We start from the raw sequence: 18205 nt of genomic DNA, 5'->3' as shown, positions 1-18205 counted from the left end.
CAGGGAGCATTTTTTCCATCTTGGTCACTTCTCAGGGTTGCCAGTGAACTGGTCTCCCCTCCTCTGCTGCATTCCTCAGATTATCCTCCCCTTTTCCACTGCTCCTGAAATCTGTTCACATGACTTTTGCCTTCTCTTGGAAAAAAAGAGACAAAACCTATTTTTCCAGGTAGAAAAATTTGTCCAGGTGGAAGTTGCATTCCTTTCCCCGCGGCAGGACTTCCAGTTCCTCTGTGTGGCGATGGGCTGGGAAACCACACTGAGACAGCAGGGAGCTGTCTCCCTGAGGCGCCCAGGGGAGATCTGCTGGGTCTGTAGTCCCGCCCCGTGCCAAGGCTTGGCTAATTCACTCTTCGGGACCGAAATGCCGTTATTTTGTCCAGTTCCGCCCATCGTGTCCCCACGTTCACGTGGCTTTTGTCGTTTCCCAGAGCAGAAACTTTACTGGTGTTCTGCCTGCCTCCTCTTTCGCTCTGAACCCGACCCTCTGTTAGTCCCCCGCAGGCCACCCGGGGGGCCGGCACCCTTCCTGCACTCCCCACATCAGCCCCAATCCATGCTGCCTGCGGTACCGTCACGACAGACAGGTCCCCGCGGTGGCTGGATTGTATCCACCGCCGCACGGCTGGCCCCCTCCCCCTCCTCTTCCAACCCTACAGACTCTCCTCTGCTTTTACAGGAGGAGGTTGACGCCGGAGCAATCATTTTCCAGGAGGCAGTCCCAGTTAAGATCGGCGACACCGTGGAGACCCTGTCCGAAAGGGTGAAGGAGGCCGAGCACCGAGCCTTCCCTGCTGCCCTGCAGCTTGTCGCCAGCGGGGCCGTACAGGTGGGGGAAGCCGGCAAGATCTACTGGAAGTAGGATCGGCGCGTCCAGGCAGGTGGGACGGCTGGGGTGCCTGGATTGGTCACAGCGGCGGTCACGGCCTAATGACACGCACACTGCACCCTCTTCACGGAGCCATTTCAGCACAGAGTTTACCATGTCCTCTTCTCACTCAAACGGTCCAAGGGTCAAAGTCCGGAGGAAGCCACAAATGGGAATATGGAGGTGGGGGGCTCGGGGGCTGTTCTCGGGCGTTTCAGCAAAGGCTCTCTTCCACGCTTCCTCGCTGTAGTCACTTCCTTGGCCAACGTGCCGGTTCTCCGTCACGTTCTTCACAAACCGAAAAGCCCCACGCGGTGGGTTACAGAGAGACGCCAGCATCTCCGAGCGTGCCCTAGGAACACCGGAATTGCTCTGCCCGGCCGTACAGGCGACCAGGGGATTCCCTTGTCGTGTGCTGGGAAGTGTTGGCGAGGAAAAGCACTGGGACTAGTTTGGTGGAAGAGACAGCTAAAGGTAAAACAACTTTATTTGGAAAAATCTCCAGCCAAAACGAGACAAAGTGGCTTCCCAAAACACTAAGGGTTCCTGCAGATGATGGATTTTTTTTCCCCCCCATATAGTTTCTGTTTTCATGTTGGTAGAGCTTGTCTGACCCCGATTCTCTGGACATATCCCATAATTTCCAGTACTGGACCTGCTGTCAGTCAGATGGTAAACAGAATGAAATGTCTGCTGGCCGTTTGCCTCCAGGCATCCCCTTGTGAATCCAGATACAAATTCCCCTCAGAGATTGGTTCTGAGCCAAAAGAGTAGGGTGTTTCCTAGCTAGGACTAGACACAGAATGTGCTCTTGGCTTCCAAGACATTCTTCAGAAATCCTGCTGCGCTGAAGCGCCGTTCTTCTTGGAACACTGTTTTCCCCTGGAACCATACCGATGGAAACCCAGTAAATGTTACCATTCCGAAAAGAGCTGAACTCCCAGAAGGTTTTCGCGCAGCCATGAAAGCATTCCGCTGTGTCTCCGAACGTCGTCAGGTTTTCCCCCACGCAAGCCAGAAGCATCTGACCGAAGCTGGTTACGGACGGATGTCCTTACGGTACTTCCGCGTTGATGTAATCTCAACGGGGATTGGAAATAAAGTCTTAATAAAGTTAAAAAATTAAATATCAACCTCTTTCCTTGGAATTCCTTTACTGGGGGTATAAGCTGGGGGAGGAGTTTGTGAAAGGGAAGCTAACTTTGCTTGCAGTAAATGGCTCTGTGGGGTTCCGGAGGTGCGCGATCCCGCGCAAGTTAGTAACCACTGGCAGATGGTGGGGGGTCACCTTACCGGTCAGTGGTCCGATGGTCCCCGAGGAACAAACTTCCTGACAAAATACTTCTGTCATTGTTTGTCACCGAGGGTGAAGCTCCAGCAAATACAGAGGAAACGGACACATGGTTGAGTGTAATTTGCTCATGGAGGGAAAAGCAAAGCCTTTAGACCGGGGTTTTCTTTATGAACCTGCCCTCCCAGGGAGGGCCTCCCCCGTGGGCACACTGCCTGCCAAGGCCGGGAATCCCGGTGAGAACCTAAGACGGGAGGGAAAAGCAAAGCCTTTAGACCAGGGTTTTCTTTATGAACCCGCCCTCCCAGGGAGGGCCTCCCCCGCGGGCACGCTGCCCGCCAAGGCCAGGAATCCCGGTGAGAACCTAAGACAGGGGGAGCATCTGGCCGTGGCAGGGCTTCAGCCCGCGCAGGCGCAGTGTCTTGGCCGTGACCCCACAAACCTCTCACAGGCCGAAAGACGCCCTCTTGCGCATTAGAAGATCATGGGGAGTGAAAGCGCTACCCGTACGGTTAATAAATCACAGAATCATGGAATGGTTTGGGTTGGAAAGGACCTTACAGACCATCTAGTTCCAACCCCCCTGCCATGGGCAGGGACACCTCCCACTAGACCAGGTTGCTCAAACCCAAATACAACATCAGTGACAGAAGCGGGTTGATCACTGCTGGGAAGGCCAACAGGAGTAGACCCAGGAGCCCTAAATCCAAAACCCCATTCTGCCACAGGAAACGTGAGCAAGACTCGGGTATTTTGCTGTCTAAGACCAGTGACAAATGGGATTTAAGCACCCATCTGTATTTCTCCAAATACATACCAAAATACCACACTGTGAACCGGATCCCAGAGGGCTTGGCTTCACCGCCTACAAAAGAATAAAGAGGTCGGGGGGCGTGTGGCCACACCCGGCCTCGGGGGTCTGCCGGGAACCCGGAGTTTCCCAGCAGGGCGGTGATGGTCTGCACGCCCACCGGAGCGCAACGCCGATGCTCCTGTAACGCTGTATTGGTGCGGTCTGAGACGTGCAGCCGGGCGCGTCCTGCGGCTCCAGCAGCGTAAAACAGGCGGTTGCTGCACCGTTACAGCAGACCGAGACCAAACCAAGCGACGCATTTATCACCAAAACCATCCACCTGTACCAAACGTGTGTTCATCTTGCCTTCTCGCAGCTCTTTCCGTCCCTCCCAGACCATGAAGAACGCACGTTCCTTGCTTCAGGCATCGGAGCGCGAGAGGCAGTTACGGATTGCCATGCATAAATGGCAGAGCTCGCACGCAGGAACTTTTTCTCCCCTCCCTAACTGCTGAAGCACCACCAGCTCCACATTATTTTGAAAAAAAAAAAGGACAATTTAGACTTTTTGACCGGCGCAGACTCATGCTCTCCAACAGCCTGATACAGCCGAACGCGAGGTGCGCCTTGCTACTACCGTGCGCGTCACATCCAAACAGCAATACATTTTTTCCACTGCATCTAATAGCTGCCAGTGACCCCTCCCCTGGAAGAATCCAGCTCTGCCTACTTCTTTTCTGGTTCCAGCCGCTTCCTAGCGAGCTTTCTTCCTCCCATCTGTTACTTGCAGGCACGTTGCTGTGCTGGCAGACCCAAAACAAGCTTCCACCCAGCCCGGTTTCATTTAGCAGCAGCAGCTCTCTGGACCAAGCCAGTCATTCGCTCAGCAAAGAAACCGAGGTTTTCCTGCTACTGCAAGGTAGGCTGAGGATGCCTCGTTCTCCCGATTTCAAGGGTGAAGGAAGAAAAATGCCTGAAACTCGGTGTTTCTGGTCCCTCAAATCAAATTTTCATCCCTCCAAGATCCAAATGTTTTCATATGAAATTCTGGGAATGCCTATGCACTGCTCCCTTTCAAGGGCGCAGAGGAAAGCGTCTAAATGTCTGTTGAGTGTGCACTATGACATCACGCTGACAAACTGTGAAGGCGAGTTTTGTTCACTTCCTTTTGCCTTCTAAAGGTTCCCCCTGCCTTCTTGGCCTTCTGATCTGCTCAGCAGCTCCCTAGACCCTGGCTCCCACACTGGTGCCCGTTCCCATGCCCTCCTCTCCTCCGTACTGAGGCGCCCCCACACCAGTGGGGCTCACAGGGCCCTTGCAGGCTCCCACCACCTCCTCCCATGGAACTATGCAGTTGTCCCCTAACACTTGTTCACCCCCAAATCCATACCACGCCAGGCTGGGCCTCACTCCTGATCCAGCCGGACATGTCTGGCCTCTTCCACCCGCGAGGAGCTGGTCACCCCCCTGCAGCAGCGTGGGTCCCCTTTGTGGTTGCTGTGTGAAGCTCTTGGTGCTCTGCCACGGGATGCAGCCAACAAAAACTGATCCCTCAGAAGCGTTAGTTTCCCCCTGAAGCACTAGGCCGTGTGTTCAAAGCCTCTCGTTGATTTGTAACAACGGCATCTCCTTTACAGATGAAAAAGCAGCACACAGATGTTTAAAATCTGAGATGATGGCTTGGCCTCCCCCGCCAGTTTTGCCAAAGGAGTGTAGCTCAAGCTGCGAGCTGGGGGAAGAGGCTCACAGCTCCGAACCTGCAACACTGCCACGTGGGCAGTCGGGGAGAAGTGTGTGGAGGGCAGGGAGGGGTGGGGCAAGACGAGCAGAGAGCAAGGCGCTCATCAACCTGGCTACAACGCATCACTTGCTTGAGGCTCCAAAGCCACAAGAGAGGATGCACAGGTCTCCTCTTCAAGGCAAAGGCTTTGGCTCTCCTGTTTCCAGTGGGTTTTGCCATCGGCTCCTAACTGCACTGCTCCACTGGCCACCAGCTGCAGGGCGATGGGGAAAGCCCGGCACTCGGCTTCTTTAACCCTTTCTGACAGCATCTCCTCGGTGTCATCCGCCTTCATGGATACCGGCTCCCGGTGGATCACTGCTTTCGGACTAGATTCCTCCTGAAACAGGGACATTGGAGGTCTTTCAGAAGAGGCTGGCTAACAGCCTCAGGAAGGGTACGGGCAATGCCGACGGGACAGAGAAAGTCTCAGGAGGGATCTCGGAAAGCACTTGTGTAGTTGTGTGCAGGAGGCTGGAAGTACATCTGGAGAGGCTTATGGCCTCCCTTCGGGCCCCTACGTTACACTGGGGGGACAGCAAGGAGGGAGACATGGGCTGGAGAGCCAGGGGGGAGGAGAAAAACATAATAAGAAGGAAGAAGACAGGACCTCCAGAAACCACAAATGCAATATAACCCTCACATCCTCCTGGTTTACCTGGTAACAACCTCAAGATTTCCATACATTCCCTGCTACCTCTTCCTGTTTCTGCCTTCGGAAAGGAGGGAAAAAAGCAAATTCCTTTCCATAACTTACTCGATGTTGGGCAAGAGGACACTTACCAGGACAAAGTGCACAGTGCAGCCTGTGACTTTGAATCCACTTTGCAGGGTTTGCTGATGGGCATTTCCGTCCTTGATCGGTGGGAAAAGTGATGGGGAAGCATTCAGAATCTTCCCTGGGCATTGGTGTGAGAGAAGGAAAAGAGAAAAAGAAAAATCAATTTGAACTGAATTTTCTTTAAAAATAAAAGCAGTTCCAAAGAACAGCACCGAGCACCCCTCGGGAGTTTAAACGGTCTCAGCTGCAGTCAGGACGTAACGGGGTGTGTTCAGATTCAGATCACAAAGCAAAACGTGTACATGGTGTTATGATCTCTAAGGAAACGTGAGGAAGTGCTGCATAGAATCATAGACTCACAGAATGGTTTGGGTTGGAAGGGACCTTACATACCGTCTAGTTCCAACCCCCCTGCCATGGGCAGGGACACCTTCCACTAGACCAGGTTGCTCAAAGCCTCATCCAGCCTGGCCTTGAACACTTCCAGGGATGGGGCATCCACAGCTTCTCTGGGCAACCTGTGCCAGTGCCTCACCACCCTCTCCAGGAAGAACTTCTTCCTGATATCTAATCTAAACCTCCCCACTTTCAATTTAACCCCGTTCCCCCTTGTCCTGTCACTACAGGCCCTTGTAAAAAGTCCCCCCCAGCTGCCTTGTAGCCCCTTCAGGTACTGGAAGGGGCTATAAGGTCTCCCCAGAGCCTTCTCTTCTCCAGGCTGAACAAGCCCAACTCTCTCAGCCTGTCCCCACAGCAGAGGCGCTCCAGCCCTTGGAGCATCTTCATGGCCTCCTCTGGACTCACTCCAACCAGTTGATATCCTTCTGATGTTGGGGGTCCCAGATCTGGACGCAGCACGCCAGCTGGGCTCTCACAAGAGCAGAGTAGAGGGGGAGAATCCCCTCCCTTGACCTGCTGGCCACACTTTTAATTTCTCTTTCACAGTTACAATTTCTTACCTTTCCATTTTCTGAGAAAAGGACTGGACAAAATTCTCATAAATCCTGAAAGACATATTAGTTCAACAGCGAACTCTTCAAGAACTCGGTCAATCGTGCTGTCAAATTCAGAGCGGCTCCCATATAACTTATGGTCAATCACCTAAAACATAAAAACAGATCAAAAGCCGTATCAGGGAAATAGCTTGGTGCGACTGAGAGCAGCTACTTGGGCAATAAAGAGAAAGCAAAATGGATTCATTGCAGGACAAGTTCCAAGTTTGTATATTATTCAGGATATTTGTGATTTTTCACATTCATACAAACATTCCTGGGAACACCCTAGCCACTTCCTCGTTCACACTGGCTGTTTCACACGGGATACTTTGTAGGACGTGCAGAAAATCTGCACAAAGAGAAGCCAACAGTGAAAAGAGAAACCTGCGGGCAGTGTTGTGTAGAGGGAAGTGAGGGGGAACATACCAGAAGATACCAACCTCTTACTCCAGAACGTCAGCCAGGGACTAAGGTAAAAACAGGGGTGATGTACCAACATCACCACCACCTCTTAGTCTATAGCCGCGTACTGAAAATCATGAACTTATCTAAAAAGAGAACAAACTGACCAGCCATTCTGTGGAAGGGAAGGAGTCAGGTCTTGTTCTACTTCCACTCCACCTTCCACCTCCCAAGGGAAGTGTCAATTCCCAACTCCATTGATGCACATGGGCAAATAAGGGGCTACCAAAGCCGTCATGCTCTTGCCTCTGAAAATGGCAATTCATGTTGATGTAACTTCCCCCTCTCCCCCAGAGATGAGTCTTTATACTGCCAGGAAAAAAGTAACATGGATCCGACTCAGCTGCTGAGGAAGCTTGCAGAGAACTTCCTATTGCACGGAGCCCCTGACAGAATTTCTTCCCTCCCGTGTGTAGCTGTGCAAGTACGGTAACTGCTGAAGCTGCATGGGGTACAGTCTCAGACTCAAGGCATCATCGCTTGCAATTTTAAGTCCCTTTCTAACTCTGGACTGCAGCACTCACTGAAGAGACGGGAAAGCCTGACAGCCTCCAGCAAGCACTGTCCATAGAGCTTTCAGCTCTGCCTCTACTGATAACTGACAGCTCTGCGAGCCGTCCACTCACCCACGCAAAAGTTCTAAAGGGAAACATGAACGCTTACCAAGCATTTCATAAACACCTACAGATTCGGTAGCTGTGAGTTGGTGATAAAAAAGAAATGCGTGTCTTTACCCTGGTGGGAATTCCAGCCCGGGCTGCATTTCGTAGTTCTTCCACACCGGACTTGTTGGAGATGACAAGGACAACTTGAGCACAACTGCCCGGCTCCTTTGCGTAAGCGATGAGTGCGGCAAGGTTTGTGCCTCGAATGGAGAGAGAGCAAATGTTTGTGAAATAGATGAGCATCTGTGTCACTGAGAACTGGCTCTCAGTCATGTTTGCCTAACAAAAATCTTGTTTTCAGCAAGTGCACAAACAGAAGAGGGCTAAGGAATGGGTGCACTAGTAAAGCTCATTTGTTAAGCAGTACAACACACCTTCCGGACTTCCAGTCAAAACACAACCTTGGTTTTAGAATCACAGAATGGTTTGGGTTGGAAGGGACCTTAAAGATTATCCAGTTCCAATGAGGGTCCATAGACTTCACCAGAAAAAAAAGGTAAGGCGGATGCACTTGTATCCACCTCTCCTCCGTGAGGACAATTCTCTCTGTGATGACAAAGGGAAGCTCACCTGTTCCAGAGATGAGAACAGCCACTTTAGCCTTGTTCTTTCTGAGCTGGTGTTGACTCTCCGCAACAGCGTTATTCACCAGATGCTGGGGGCTGCTCAGCTGCAGAGCTTCCAGAAGATTCTCGACTTCGATGTGAGAACCTCCTCCGAGCATGTGAGGAAAAAGTTAAAAGCAGAATACCTTAGGTTTTGCTTTCCCATTTAAATTTACTTTGTCTAGTTTACTAATTACAAGTTTCAATTAAGAGAAAAAACTGTCAGCAATTAATTTATGCTAGCACTAAGTGAACTACAAAAGCGTTGGTTACTTGAACAAACCAGCATAGGCCAGCTGTGCCGATCTCTCCGTGTTACTCGCTTGCAGAATTGTCTCCACAGGCCTAGACACGGCACAGTCTTTTTAGGGATTATCCCAGCCTTTTACACCTGTCTTCCTCTTTCTCCCACATTGCAAAATTAAAGCAAGGATGGTGTTGACAGAGCCGAGGTTGCATTTTGGCTGCCCAAACTGCGTCCCAAGCTGTTTGGCTTCCAGAGGGATTTTGGCTCATGCCTTGCTGTATGTCAAGCAACGGAGACAGCAGAATGAAGATTTGCCATCACATACGCAGCTGTGGCCTACCCTCAGTCTTTACACAGGATCCATGTGAGTTGGGAAGGGGTTGGAAAGGAGGTGGGATGATTACCTCGACTGTGGTAAAATATGATCAGTTACATAAAGTTTGAGGTCTTGGAGACAGCCATCAGAGGGAGTTACTTGAGCCTCAAGCAGGTACCTGGGAAAGACGCTACTCAAGTAGTGTCACTCTGGAAACAAGTCATTCACTTCTCACTCTATTTAATAATGACATCTAGATGTGAAGGTGTCAAGGGGCCTCCAGCCTAGTGAAATGACAGGAAAAAGATATGCACCCCACAATCTTTGCAGTACCAAGTCTCCTCAGTGCCTACAGCGCTGAGGATAACTGGTACCTCCCAGGAGATGCTCAGTCCTTCACAGAATCACACCCTAAACCAACTACACTGTATCCACTTAAAAATTGAATGGCGTGTCCTAAAGTGGAAACCCCTCTGAAGTGAGGCAGATGAACCTGTTACACTTTGACCCATACCACGCGCTGTTTAAGTTCTGTGAGTGTCATTTCCCATTAGGACACCTGCTAACCTGTGTGACAGGGGGCAACGACCTTCCCAATCACCCAAGCTTCCTCACGTCTTCGTATGTCCTTGAGAACATGCTGAGCCAGGTCCTTCTGCACAACCAAGACAGCACCGATCCCACAGTTGAACGTCTGAGCCATCTCCTCCTCAGAGAGGTTTCCCTCTTTGTAAAGCCAGCAAAAGATTTCGGGAATCTTCCAGCTGAGAGCATCTGAAAATGATTGACATTTGCAGACGGTCATCACAAACGTTTGCTCCCCATCCTTTGTTATATGCAAGGACAGTGGTGTGTTACAAGAGCTGACAGAAATGAATTCCTGCTAGTTTAAGAATATTCTCCAAGGAGGGCATTGACCCAACTTCCAATCGAGTTTATAGGTGCTGCTTAGCTAGAAGTTTCTAGTCATGATTTCAAGCCTTCTCCAGGTTTTTGAATGAGAATGTGGAGGAAATGATGGCAAATTAAGATATATTCCTCCCTCATCAGCCAGAAGGAGAAAGCTACAGATGGCTTACGTCTCTTCCATAAGGGATAAAGGATCCGTGGGATAAATGATCTGGCTTTTTTGGAGTACTTGAGCAGATCCTGGTTCATTTCAAAGAATCAATGATGAGTGTAAGAGTGTATACTTAGGTGTGTTGATGAGCAGCTGGAAGAGGGCTGGGCGGTCTGCACATGGACAGGAAGCAAGGATGGGCTTTCACATGACCCTACGCACGCAGGCACAGCCTTAGGCAGTCTCTGGAAAGCCTGATAGTGCACAGCAAGCAAGCTGGGCACATTAGTAAGCTGGGTTTATTTCTTTCCTTTCTAATTTTGTTCTAGAGAAATAAAGACAGACAGACATCTCCTTTCCGCCTCCCCACAATATTTTTGGACTCACAAGAATATGGTTTTCTTTAGTATTTTGAACTTAGGAATACTCTGTCCAATTTTGGCTTACACAGGAAAAGTTCTACCTTACGTACAGATATCAAAACGTCCATTATGAGGAAGCCACCGCCTACCACAAGTTGCATTAAATGTGTGTGTGCAAACTGGTTCTCTCCACAAGCTTCACTCTTTGGTCAAAATGTTTAGTGTGGAGACGTGTCTTGCAGAACACACAATCTTCTCAAATCTCTTTTCTCCTAGAGAGTAGTCTTGTGGTTTAACCCCAGCCAGCAACTGAACACCACACAGCCGCTTGCTCCCTCCCCTGCAGTGGGATGGGGGAGAGAATCAGAAGAGTAAAAGTGAAAAAACTTGTGAGTTGAGATAAAGGCAGTTTAATGGGAACTACTGTAGCAGGAACCACCTGAATGAATGGAGGAGAAGCCTTACCAGAAGCAGCGCCAGTGCAGCGCTGACCCGGTCTGAGGTGGCTTTGGTGCCCAGTAACTCCACACAACACACCACCCGTCCTGTCCTGAGTGACCACCGTAACAGACGGATCCCAAAGTCACGGACCAAATGAACTCCATGGACATTCTGTGGGCACTTATGGACATTTTACGGACTTCTCACAGGGGGAGTCTATAGACTAAGGGAATTATATCTGTGTGTTGTATCAAAGGATGGGAAAGGTGGTGGTGGGTAATGAGGTTGTATTGGATAGTGTGGGATCTGGACACAAATGGTATGGAATAAGGGATGGAGAATGCACTGGGTTTGACTGGGGCAGAGCTAATTTTGTTTGCAGTAGCTGGTGTGGGGTGATGGTTTGGATTTGTGCTGGAAACAGCATTGATAACACAGAGATGTTTTTGTTACAGCTGAGCAGTGCTTGCACAGAGTCAAGGCCTTTTCTGCCTCTCATCCCACCCCACCAGTGGGGAGCGCACAAGATGCTGGGAGGGGCCACAGCTGGGACAGCTGACCCCACCTGACCAAAGGGATATTCCATACCATATGACGTCATGCTCAGCATATAGAGCTGGGGGAGGAAGTTTGGAGTGATGGCATTTGTCCTCCTAAGTAACGGGTATCCATTATGGAGCTACTTCCCTGGAGATGGCTGAACCCCTGCCTGCCAATGGAAAATGCTGAATGAATTCCTTGGTTTGCTTTGCTCGTGTGCGTGGCTTTTGCTTTAAACTGTTAAAACTGTCTGTATCCCAACCCAGGACTTCTTTCATTTTTACTCTTCCCAGTCTCTCGCCCATCCCACTGCGGGGGAGTGAGCAAGTGGCTGTGTGGTGCTCAGTTGCTGGCTGGGGCTAAACTATGATGATAAGCTGCCTTCAAACTCTCCTTACATTTACTTTCTCCAGTGAGAGTGGTGCTCATCAGCTGCTGCTTACTGGAAATAGCAATATTTTTGGTAGGCTCTTTGGAAAAGCATTGACCTCGGGTCAGAACTGAAGCTAAAAAGTCAGTGTATATGAACTTTGTCAAACGGAAACAGTCATCCTTGATACTTACCTAGGACAGCGCTGACATGTTCTGGCAGGATTCTGGAGATGCCTTCCAGCAACCCCTCCTCAGCAATGAGGGCAAAAGCCTTCACATGTCCTGAACGAAGGACAGGCAGCAAAGATGGACTGTACGTTTTTGCTGGGGTCAGCAATACCTCTCCTGAAAACAAGAGTGTCAGTTCAATCACTTTATTTAAAAGGTCATTAGGTGTTTGGTGAGAATGCTTCTCTTCTGCTCTTTGTGGCAGACAACCTTGCAAAGTAGCAAAAAGTGCTGGCCCACTCTTCCAAAACGGTGGACGCAAGCCCAAAGACTGATTAACCCCAACCCATCCCAAAGTAAACAACCCTTGGCAGCACTTATGAAAACGTCTGAGCGCAATTCATTTGCAGGTTTGGATTTGAGAAGAAAGATACTGTACCTAGAGTCTTGTCACCACAACTGCCAGGTGCTGGCGAGGAGTAGTGTAAGGAGGACATTAAAAGAATCTTCCTTATGATGCTAAAGCCACGGCCGTGAATCCCAGAAGAGGCCAGTCCAATAAGCACATCCTCCTCATCAGCCCTCTGCAGCCCCAGAAGCATCTGCCCTCGCTCCACTGCACCAACCACAAAGCCAGCCAGGTCATACTCTCCAGAAGAATACATGCCAGTCGCCTCAGCCATCTCCCTGCCTAAGTGGGGAGAGAAAGCAGTCAGCACCAGCTGCAAACATTTTTTATTGTCAACTTTAAACCTGTAGCACCTCCTAAAATAAGCAATGCATCCAGGGTAGCTGCAGAGACATGAAGCCTAAGCAGCACATTCAGATACATTTTAAAAATCCTTCTTGGTTTCTTACCTCACCTCAATGCTTCAACAAAACAGAGAGTCATGAAATTAATGAAAGAAGAATGATGGGGTTTTTTCCATTTCGGAGAGGGAATGAAAACTTATTAAGAATGTGAGGCATCCAGTTTTGTTCTCCTTCGTACAAGGATAAAGAAGCAAGAACCAGGATCCAAATGCACAAACAGTAATAAACATCCCCGTGTGCTGACCCCTTTTGGAGATAAGGAAGAGTGTAAGCCCAAATGTTTGGTTTTTCCACCAAAGCGAAACACCTGTTGCCACATACTGCCTCTGCCTACAAAGTCTGTTTTACTAGTAACCGTTTCGACATCAGAACCTTCAAATCTCAGAGGAGCGTTCATACCCAGGAAAGCGCATCCTGTATTTCTGCAAGCTTCAGCCATTCCTTCTCTGATTGTTTCAGTCACTTCAACGTCAAGTTTGCCACAGGCAAAATAACTGAGGAAGAAGAGGGGCTCCGCTCCTTGAGCCAGGATGTCATTGACACACATGGCAACCAGGTCCTGACCGATGGTGTCGTGTCTCTTACACACCTGTGCAATCTGCAAAACATGGTGGGAACCAGCGGCGGTGACAACAAATATGCAAAACTCATATGTTAATCAGTCACATAAATTGAGATCTCCTTTTGTCTTAAAATAATCATAATAGAACATACACACAGAAGACAACCTGGTACATCATCTAGTTGAAATCAAGAGAAAACAGCTCATTTTCTTGCAGAGAAAAGAAAAATCTAGTTTGATTTTTGGAACACTCGTTCAAATTCTAGCTCCAGCTACCCAGAAGTTGTGATTTTGAGTCTGAGTGTTAGTTTGCTTTTTGGAACATTATGTCAAATCCAGAGTAAGAGGTGCCTAAAAGCAACTATAAATTCCCAGGATATTCAGCCTACGGAACATCCTAGCAATTCCCAAAAATAGGATCAGGCTGCTCAAACATCACTGTGTGTCCTGCTTTACTTTTGCCTACTAATTCCACTGGGCTCTGCAGCAAAACTGAAACAATTTATTAAGTAGTTTTCCTCCAAGTCCACAGGGAATGAGATTCTTCACTCCCACCCTCCCCAAGGAGTCTTTTGATCTCAGCTATCTCATGTCACAGACAAGAACATGGGCCTGGCCTGTAGGCTCCCTCAAAAGACAGATCTTCCACAAAGCAATAGTATTTCCCTCAGGAAGGCTGCTATTTGGTTGTAAATAAGTTATCAAGGTGTTTACATCCTACAAGTTATGAAACCCAATTCAGACATCATGGCTTCTATAAAGGGGTGACATCTACAGTGCTTTATAACAAGCAGTGATTTCTACACTGTCATGGATACACCAGAGCGGCTCCGCCTGTGCCAGCTGCTGACGTAGATGAACAGCACAATTCACCGCTGTCCGTTACCATTTCAGGGTCTAAACTAGGACAAAGATTGCATGTGCATGGATGCATTTTTAAGGTAACTACCTTTTACTGACACAGCCCTGTCAGTGTAGTTATAGCAGGGCAGAGAAGCTCTGGGCAAGGGAAAAATGCAGGTAAACACTATCACTGGCTTCAAAATGGTAACAGATCACAAAGCCTCAGTTTGGATTACAAGCCTGATTTCTTTTACTGGCTGGTGGATTAAGAAGTGCTATGGAAACCAGTCATCCCATGTCCTTTGTGGCATTATAACATCTCCCTCCCACTGAGCTGGTAACAATTCATATAGGCATTGGCCAACTTTTTTTTGGCCAAGGAAGAGTCTTGGGAACAGTCTGTGTAAACACAGTTGGGAATGTCTCTCCGCCAAGCAGTTGGAACAAAGACCCACAAGAGCCAGCGCCAATCACTTTTTCATGCTCAGAGGTGTCCAAGGATGTAAGATTGCAAAAGACCTTCTGGATTATTATGTTCAGTCTCCTGCTGCTGCAGGAAGCCACATGCTATGATCCCGTTACTAAAAGTATAAACGCCAACTTGAAACACATTGTTACTGTGCTCATCAGTGAAAGACAGCTTCAGGCTTCCACTCCTCCGACGGCTGAAAGCCACCTTCTGATTCAACAGATAAATATATTCCAGGCTCAACTTATCCTGTGTGTTCTTGTGTAACTCGCATTCTTTATCTTTTGGCTTCTCTTCCTCTTTAATGTTTATCTCCTCCATCCTTCCTTTGCCCAGTGCCCTAACAGCAGTAATCATGCTACCTCTACATACAACGTTATTAAGCTGGCAGTTATCAACTCAGCATTTTACTGCACCAATTCTGAACTGATCTTTCGCAAAGCCAATGGATCCTCTATTATTTTGCAGTAGAAATTCTGGTTCTTAGTTGCTCAATTGCCAAGCTAAATATTTTATTATCATTTCATCACAAAATATCCAGTACTTCCACATTCTCAATGACATATGCATAGGATATGCCCAAAAGACCATCTACAAAGTTCAAATGACCACGGCGGTGGCCTCAAGATGAATTTATAATGCTCAGAAAGGTGCAGATGGTGCAATTGGCCACGGCATTTCAAACAGTCTTGGCAGATAACGTAAGCTTTGCTACAGTCAAGATGCAAGTTACCTGCAGTTTAGGTCCAAGGCCTTTGGTTTGAGATACCAAGATAGGATCATCATAACCAGATGCTTTCAAGTCAAAGAAACCAGCAAAGCCTCCTACTTCTGAATGACTGCCTGCCAAGTACAAATATGTCAAGGATCATTTTTAAGGGAAATAAAAAGACCCAAAACACTCATCAAGGCAAGCAGTGCAAATTATGATTTCTTGGACTGTGTCCACTGATAGAAACATGCACAGCTTCACGAAGCATGGACCCCAAAGTCACATATTTCATGGTGTTGTAAATAGATCTTTATTATTCTGTGCACTTGTGACCTATGGATTGTGTACAGCAAAGGTTAAACATTTTACCAACCATAATTTTGACAGTTCGCCTTTTTTATGTAGCTACTTTTTTCTAAGGGGAAAAAATCAACAGGACATTCTCCTCAGTAGGTCACTGCTAAGAGTAAAGAGCGTAGTCTGAAGAGCAAATAACAAGCTCAGTGACTGTTAGCCACACCCTGATAAGCGTTTGGGTTCTGTACTCGTATATACAGCCGGTAGGATCACTTCTGTCCAGTGATGTACAAAACCATTCCGTTAATCCAGGAGTTACTCTGTTCACTAGACTAACCTTGAGAAAGCACAATCATCCTCACGTTAAGCCAACTATTTTTAATGAAGCAAAAGAGGAGTGATGAGAAAGAAATGAGAATTTTCTTTCTTCGTGGTGACCTCAGCCCAGTTTCTCAAGCTCACTTTCAATACCAAGCATGCACTGCTCACCTCCTGTGGAAAAAAAGTTCTGCTGCGTTCAATATACTGAGGAAATGCAAAGATTGTTCCCAATCTTACCTGATCTGGTACCACTTACAATTGATGTTTGCAGCTGATGACACAACATATCACTAGTTACAGCTTCCACGTGTCTCTCTTTGTATATCAGACCCCTGTGGAGAGTAAAGGACATGCTAGCAGGAGCAATGACATTTTCTGCATAGACCATTGTTGGTCACACAAATGGGAACAACATATACAAAACTTTGGACCAGCGTCTATTTCTGCCAGTGCCTTCGCTTACATACAGAGACTGTTTGAGAAGCCGTATGCCCCGATGGCCAATGTCCTTCCTGTAAGTGGCACCCTTGAAGCGTATGGCCGCTACACCCCTGTTGGCTTCTCCCAGGGCTTTCATCAGGTCCTCCTTAACAGCCGTAATGGAGAAGACTCTGCCACCACTTGTCACCACTCTGCCATCCTTCAGCGTCGTGCCGGCATGGAACACCTCCAGCCCTAATTCTTTGGCTTGCAGCAGCCCTAGAAGAGCAGAAGGAACTCTCTGAGTATTTAAAATCACATGCTATGTTAACAGAGCACTGAAGATTGAAGTCCTTTCTTCAGGCAAGGGAGAACAACCATAAAGCTTCCCACCTTACCTTTCTTCCAAAAAACAGCATTACCGCTGAAGGATGTCCCACTCCACTGGCCCTAAGACTCCCTTCTGAGGCATCCAGTAAGGACATAGAACAAAATTAAGGGAACAAGAAGCCACAGCAGGACATACAACGAGCCTGTGTCAGGGCAAAACTGTGCTGAATATTGTAATTGTGAATAATTTGTTCAGGGTTTTCCTGTATGGAATCACAAGTCATAGCAGTTTACTGCTTGGATTCTCCCCTCTCCTCCCCCTGATACTAAACCATTAATGTTACCACAGCACGCCCCTCGCTATTGTGCTGTGCCTGCTCCACACAATTCCGTACCACACCTAGAATCAGTGCTCTACAAACACTTGCAGGTGGCTGTCCAATAGGTAAAACTATGATATATTTTGTTCTTTCAATTTGTTTCCATGTATTTTCCTCTTAGAGGAAAGCAAAATTGCACAGGGTTGGTTTTTTTTTAAATCATGTTTTGAGGAGAAGATAAGGGAAGAGGAGGAACTGCTGCCATCGCTTGGAAAAAGTGAAACAAAACACCGTTTCCCCCTTGCTGTCAGCTAGACAGATTTATAAACAAGTACAGGAACCTTTGTATGTGCTGAAAGTACAGTGTGTTATGCTGTCACAGCACTGCCCTGACAAGGTCAAAGCTGAGCTCCAGCTGGCCTTGCTGCAGTGGAAACCTAACTACTTCCCGTCATGTTTTAGTGAATTCTCCAGAATATAATGTTTATTAAAGCCATTAAAATGTGGGAATCAATGTGGAAAATAGGGGAAAAAAAAACCCCAACCACCACACAACTCCAGGGACTGGAGTATAATAATAAAAGAATGAATTGAATTTCATTGTTTGACTGTGTTTCGTGATTAACAAGCAGGGTGGTTATACCTCACTCCTAAAGGTATGAATACTAACTTGAAAAAAGTTAAGTTCCTGAGTCTGACTAATGAAAGGCAGCTCCATTAGCGGAGGGATTCATTCAGTGACGTGGTTTGGATTTTCACAGTTACAGAAATGTAGTGTTTCCCAGAATATCACTGACAAACCAAAACAAAAATAAGGAGGAGTGTGGGCAAGGAGAACATGACAGCAGAAACCTTGACAAGGGAACAAGCAATGTAAGATGACCTCCTCTCTGGGTGATGTAGGGCAACCAGAGTTCTGGCAAAAAGGTGGTGACCCTGATGCAAGACCGGTTGTCTGGGTTGCTTTGCAGAGGGCATAGCGCTGGACTGGCAAAGCAGTAGCTGCGGAGGGGGAGTGGAAGAAATGAGGTAAAGGCAAGCTTACTGAAGTACTAGGCTAAAATAAAAGGGTAAACAACCTCCTGAAGTTACCTGTTACCTCCATGCCTTTGTCATAGTCTCCTGGGTATCCTGGACTCGCCATGACCACACACACGGCCGTACTGTTTTCTGACCAGGCTGGCATGAAGCTGCAGAGTTTGCCATCGATTGTTGCCTGAATCACTTCGTAAAAATCGTTTTTAAGCAGTGGAAGAATCACCTGCAGAAAATTTTCATAGGGATAGAAGTTACTTCTTATTTTGCTGACTTGTTGAAACTCAAGAAAAATTCAATTAATAGGGTAAAATCTGTTCCTGCCAAATGGAAAATG

At 47.9% G+C, this 18205-nt stretch overlaps 2 protein-coding genes across 2 annotated transcripts in view; one reads left to right on the top strand and one right to left on the bottom strand.

The window, feature by feature from the left end:
- The window catches only part of LOC104506542 (trifunctional purine biosynthetic protein adenosine-3-like), a gene marked incomplete at its 5' end in the record, with an annotated part of 1520 nt that extends 658 nt beyond the window's left edge, over positions 1-862 (top strand). Inside the window, one exon of the mRNA XM_010147523.1 lies at positions 680-862. Within this exon, the coding sequence (XP_010145825.1) occupies positions 680-862 (183 nt within the window). The remainder of the gene's footprint in view (positions 1-679) is intronic.
- Positions 863-994: 132 nt separating this feature from the next.
- The window catches only part of LOC104506534 (trifunctional purine biosynthetic protein adenosine-3-like), a 24658-nt gene continuing 7447 nt past the window's right edge, over positions 995-18205 (bottom strand). Inside the window, exons 9-23 of the mRNA XM_010147512.1 lie at positions 17926-18094; positions 16231-16462; positions 16001-16095; positions 15167-15276; positions 12959-13157; positions 12186-12437; positions 11771-11923; positions 9371-9577; positions 8206-8346; positions 7705-7835; positions 6473-6614; positions 5516-5631; positions 4910-5072; positions 2985-3024; positions 995-1220 (exon numbers count right to left, since the gene is read on the bottom strand). Of these exons, the coding sequence (XP_010145814.1) occupies positions 995-1220; positions 2985-3024; positions 4910-5072; positions 5516-5631; positions 6473-6614; positions 7705-7835; positions 8206-8346; positions 9371-9577; positions 11771-11923; positions 12186-12437; positions 12959-13157; positions 15167-15276; positions 16001-16095; positions 16231-16462; positions 17926-18094 (2376 nt within the window). The remainder of the gene's footprint in view (positions 1221-2984; positions 3025-4909; positions 5073-5515; positions 5632-6472; positions 6615-7704; positions 7836-8205; positions 8347-9370; positions 9578-11770; positions 11924-12185; positions 12438-12958; positions 13158-15166; positions 15277-16000; positions 16096-16230; positions 16463-17925; positions 18095-18205) is intronic.

The sequence above is a fragment of the Eurypyga helias genome, unplaced genomic scaffold (genome assembly GCF_000690775.1).
Source record: "Eurypyga helias isolate BGI_N326 unplaced genomic scaffold, ASM69077v1 scaffold7500, whole genome shotgun sequence".
NCBI lineage: Eukaryota > Metazoa > Chordata > Aves > Eurypygiformes > Eurypygidae > Eurypyga > Eurypyga helias.
This window is presented reverse-complemented; position numbering and strand designations above follow the sequence as displayed.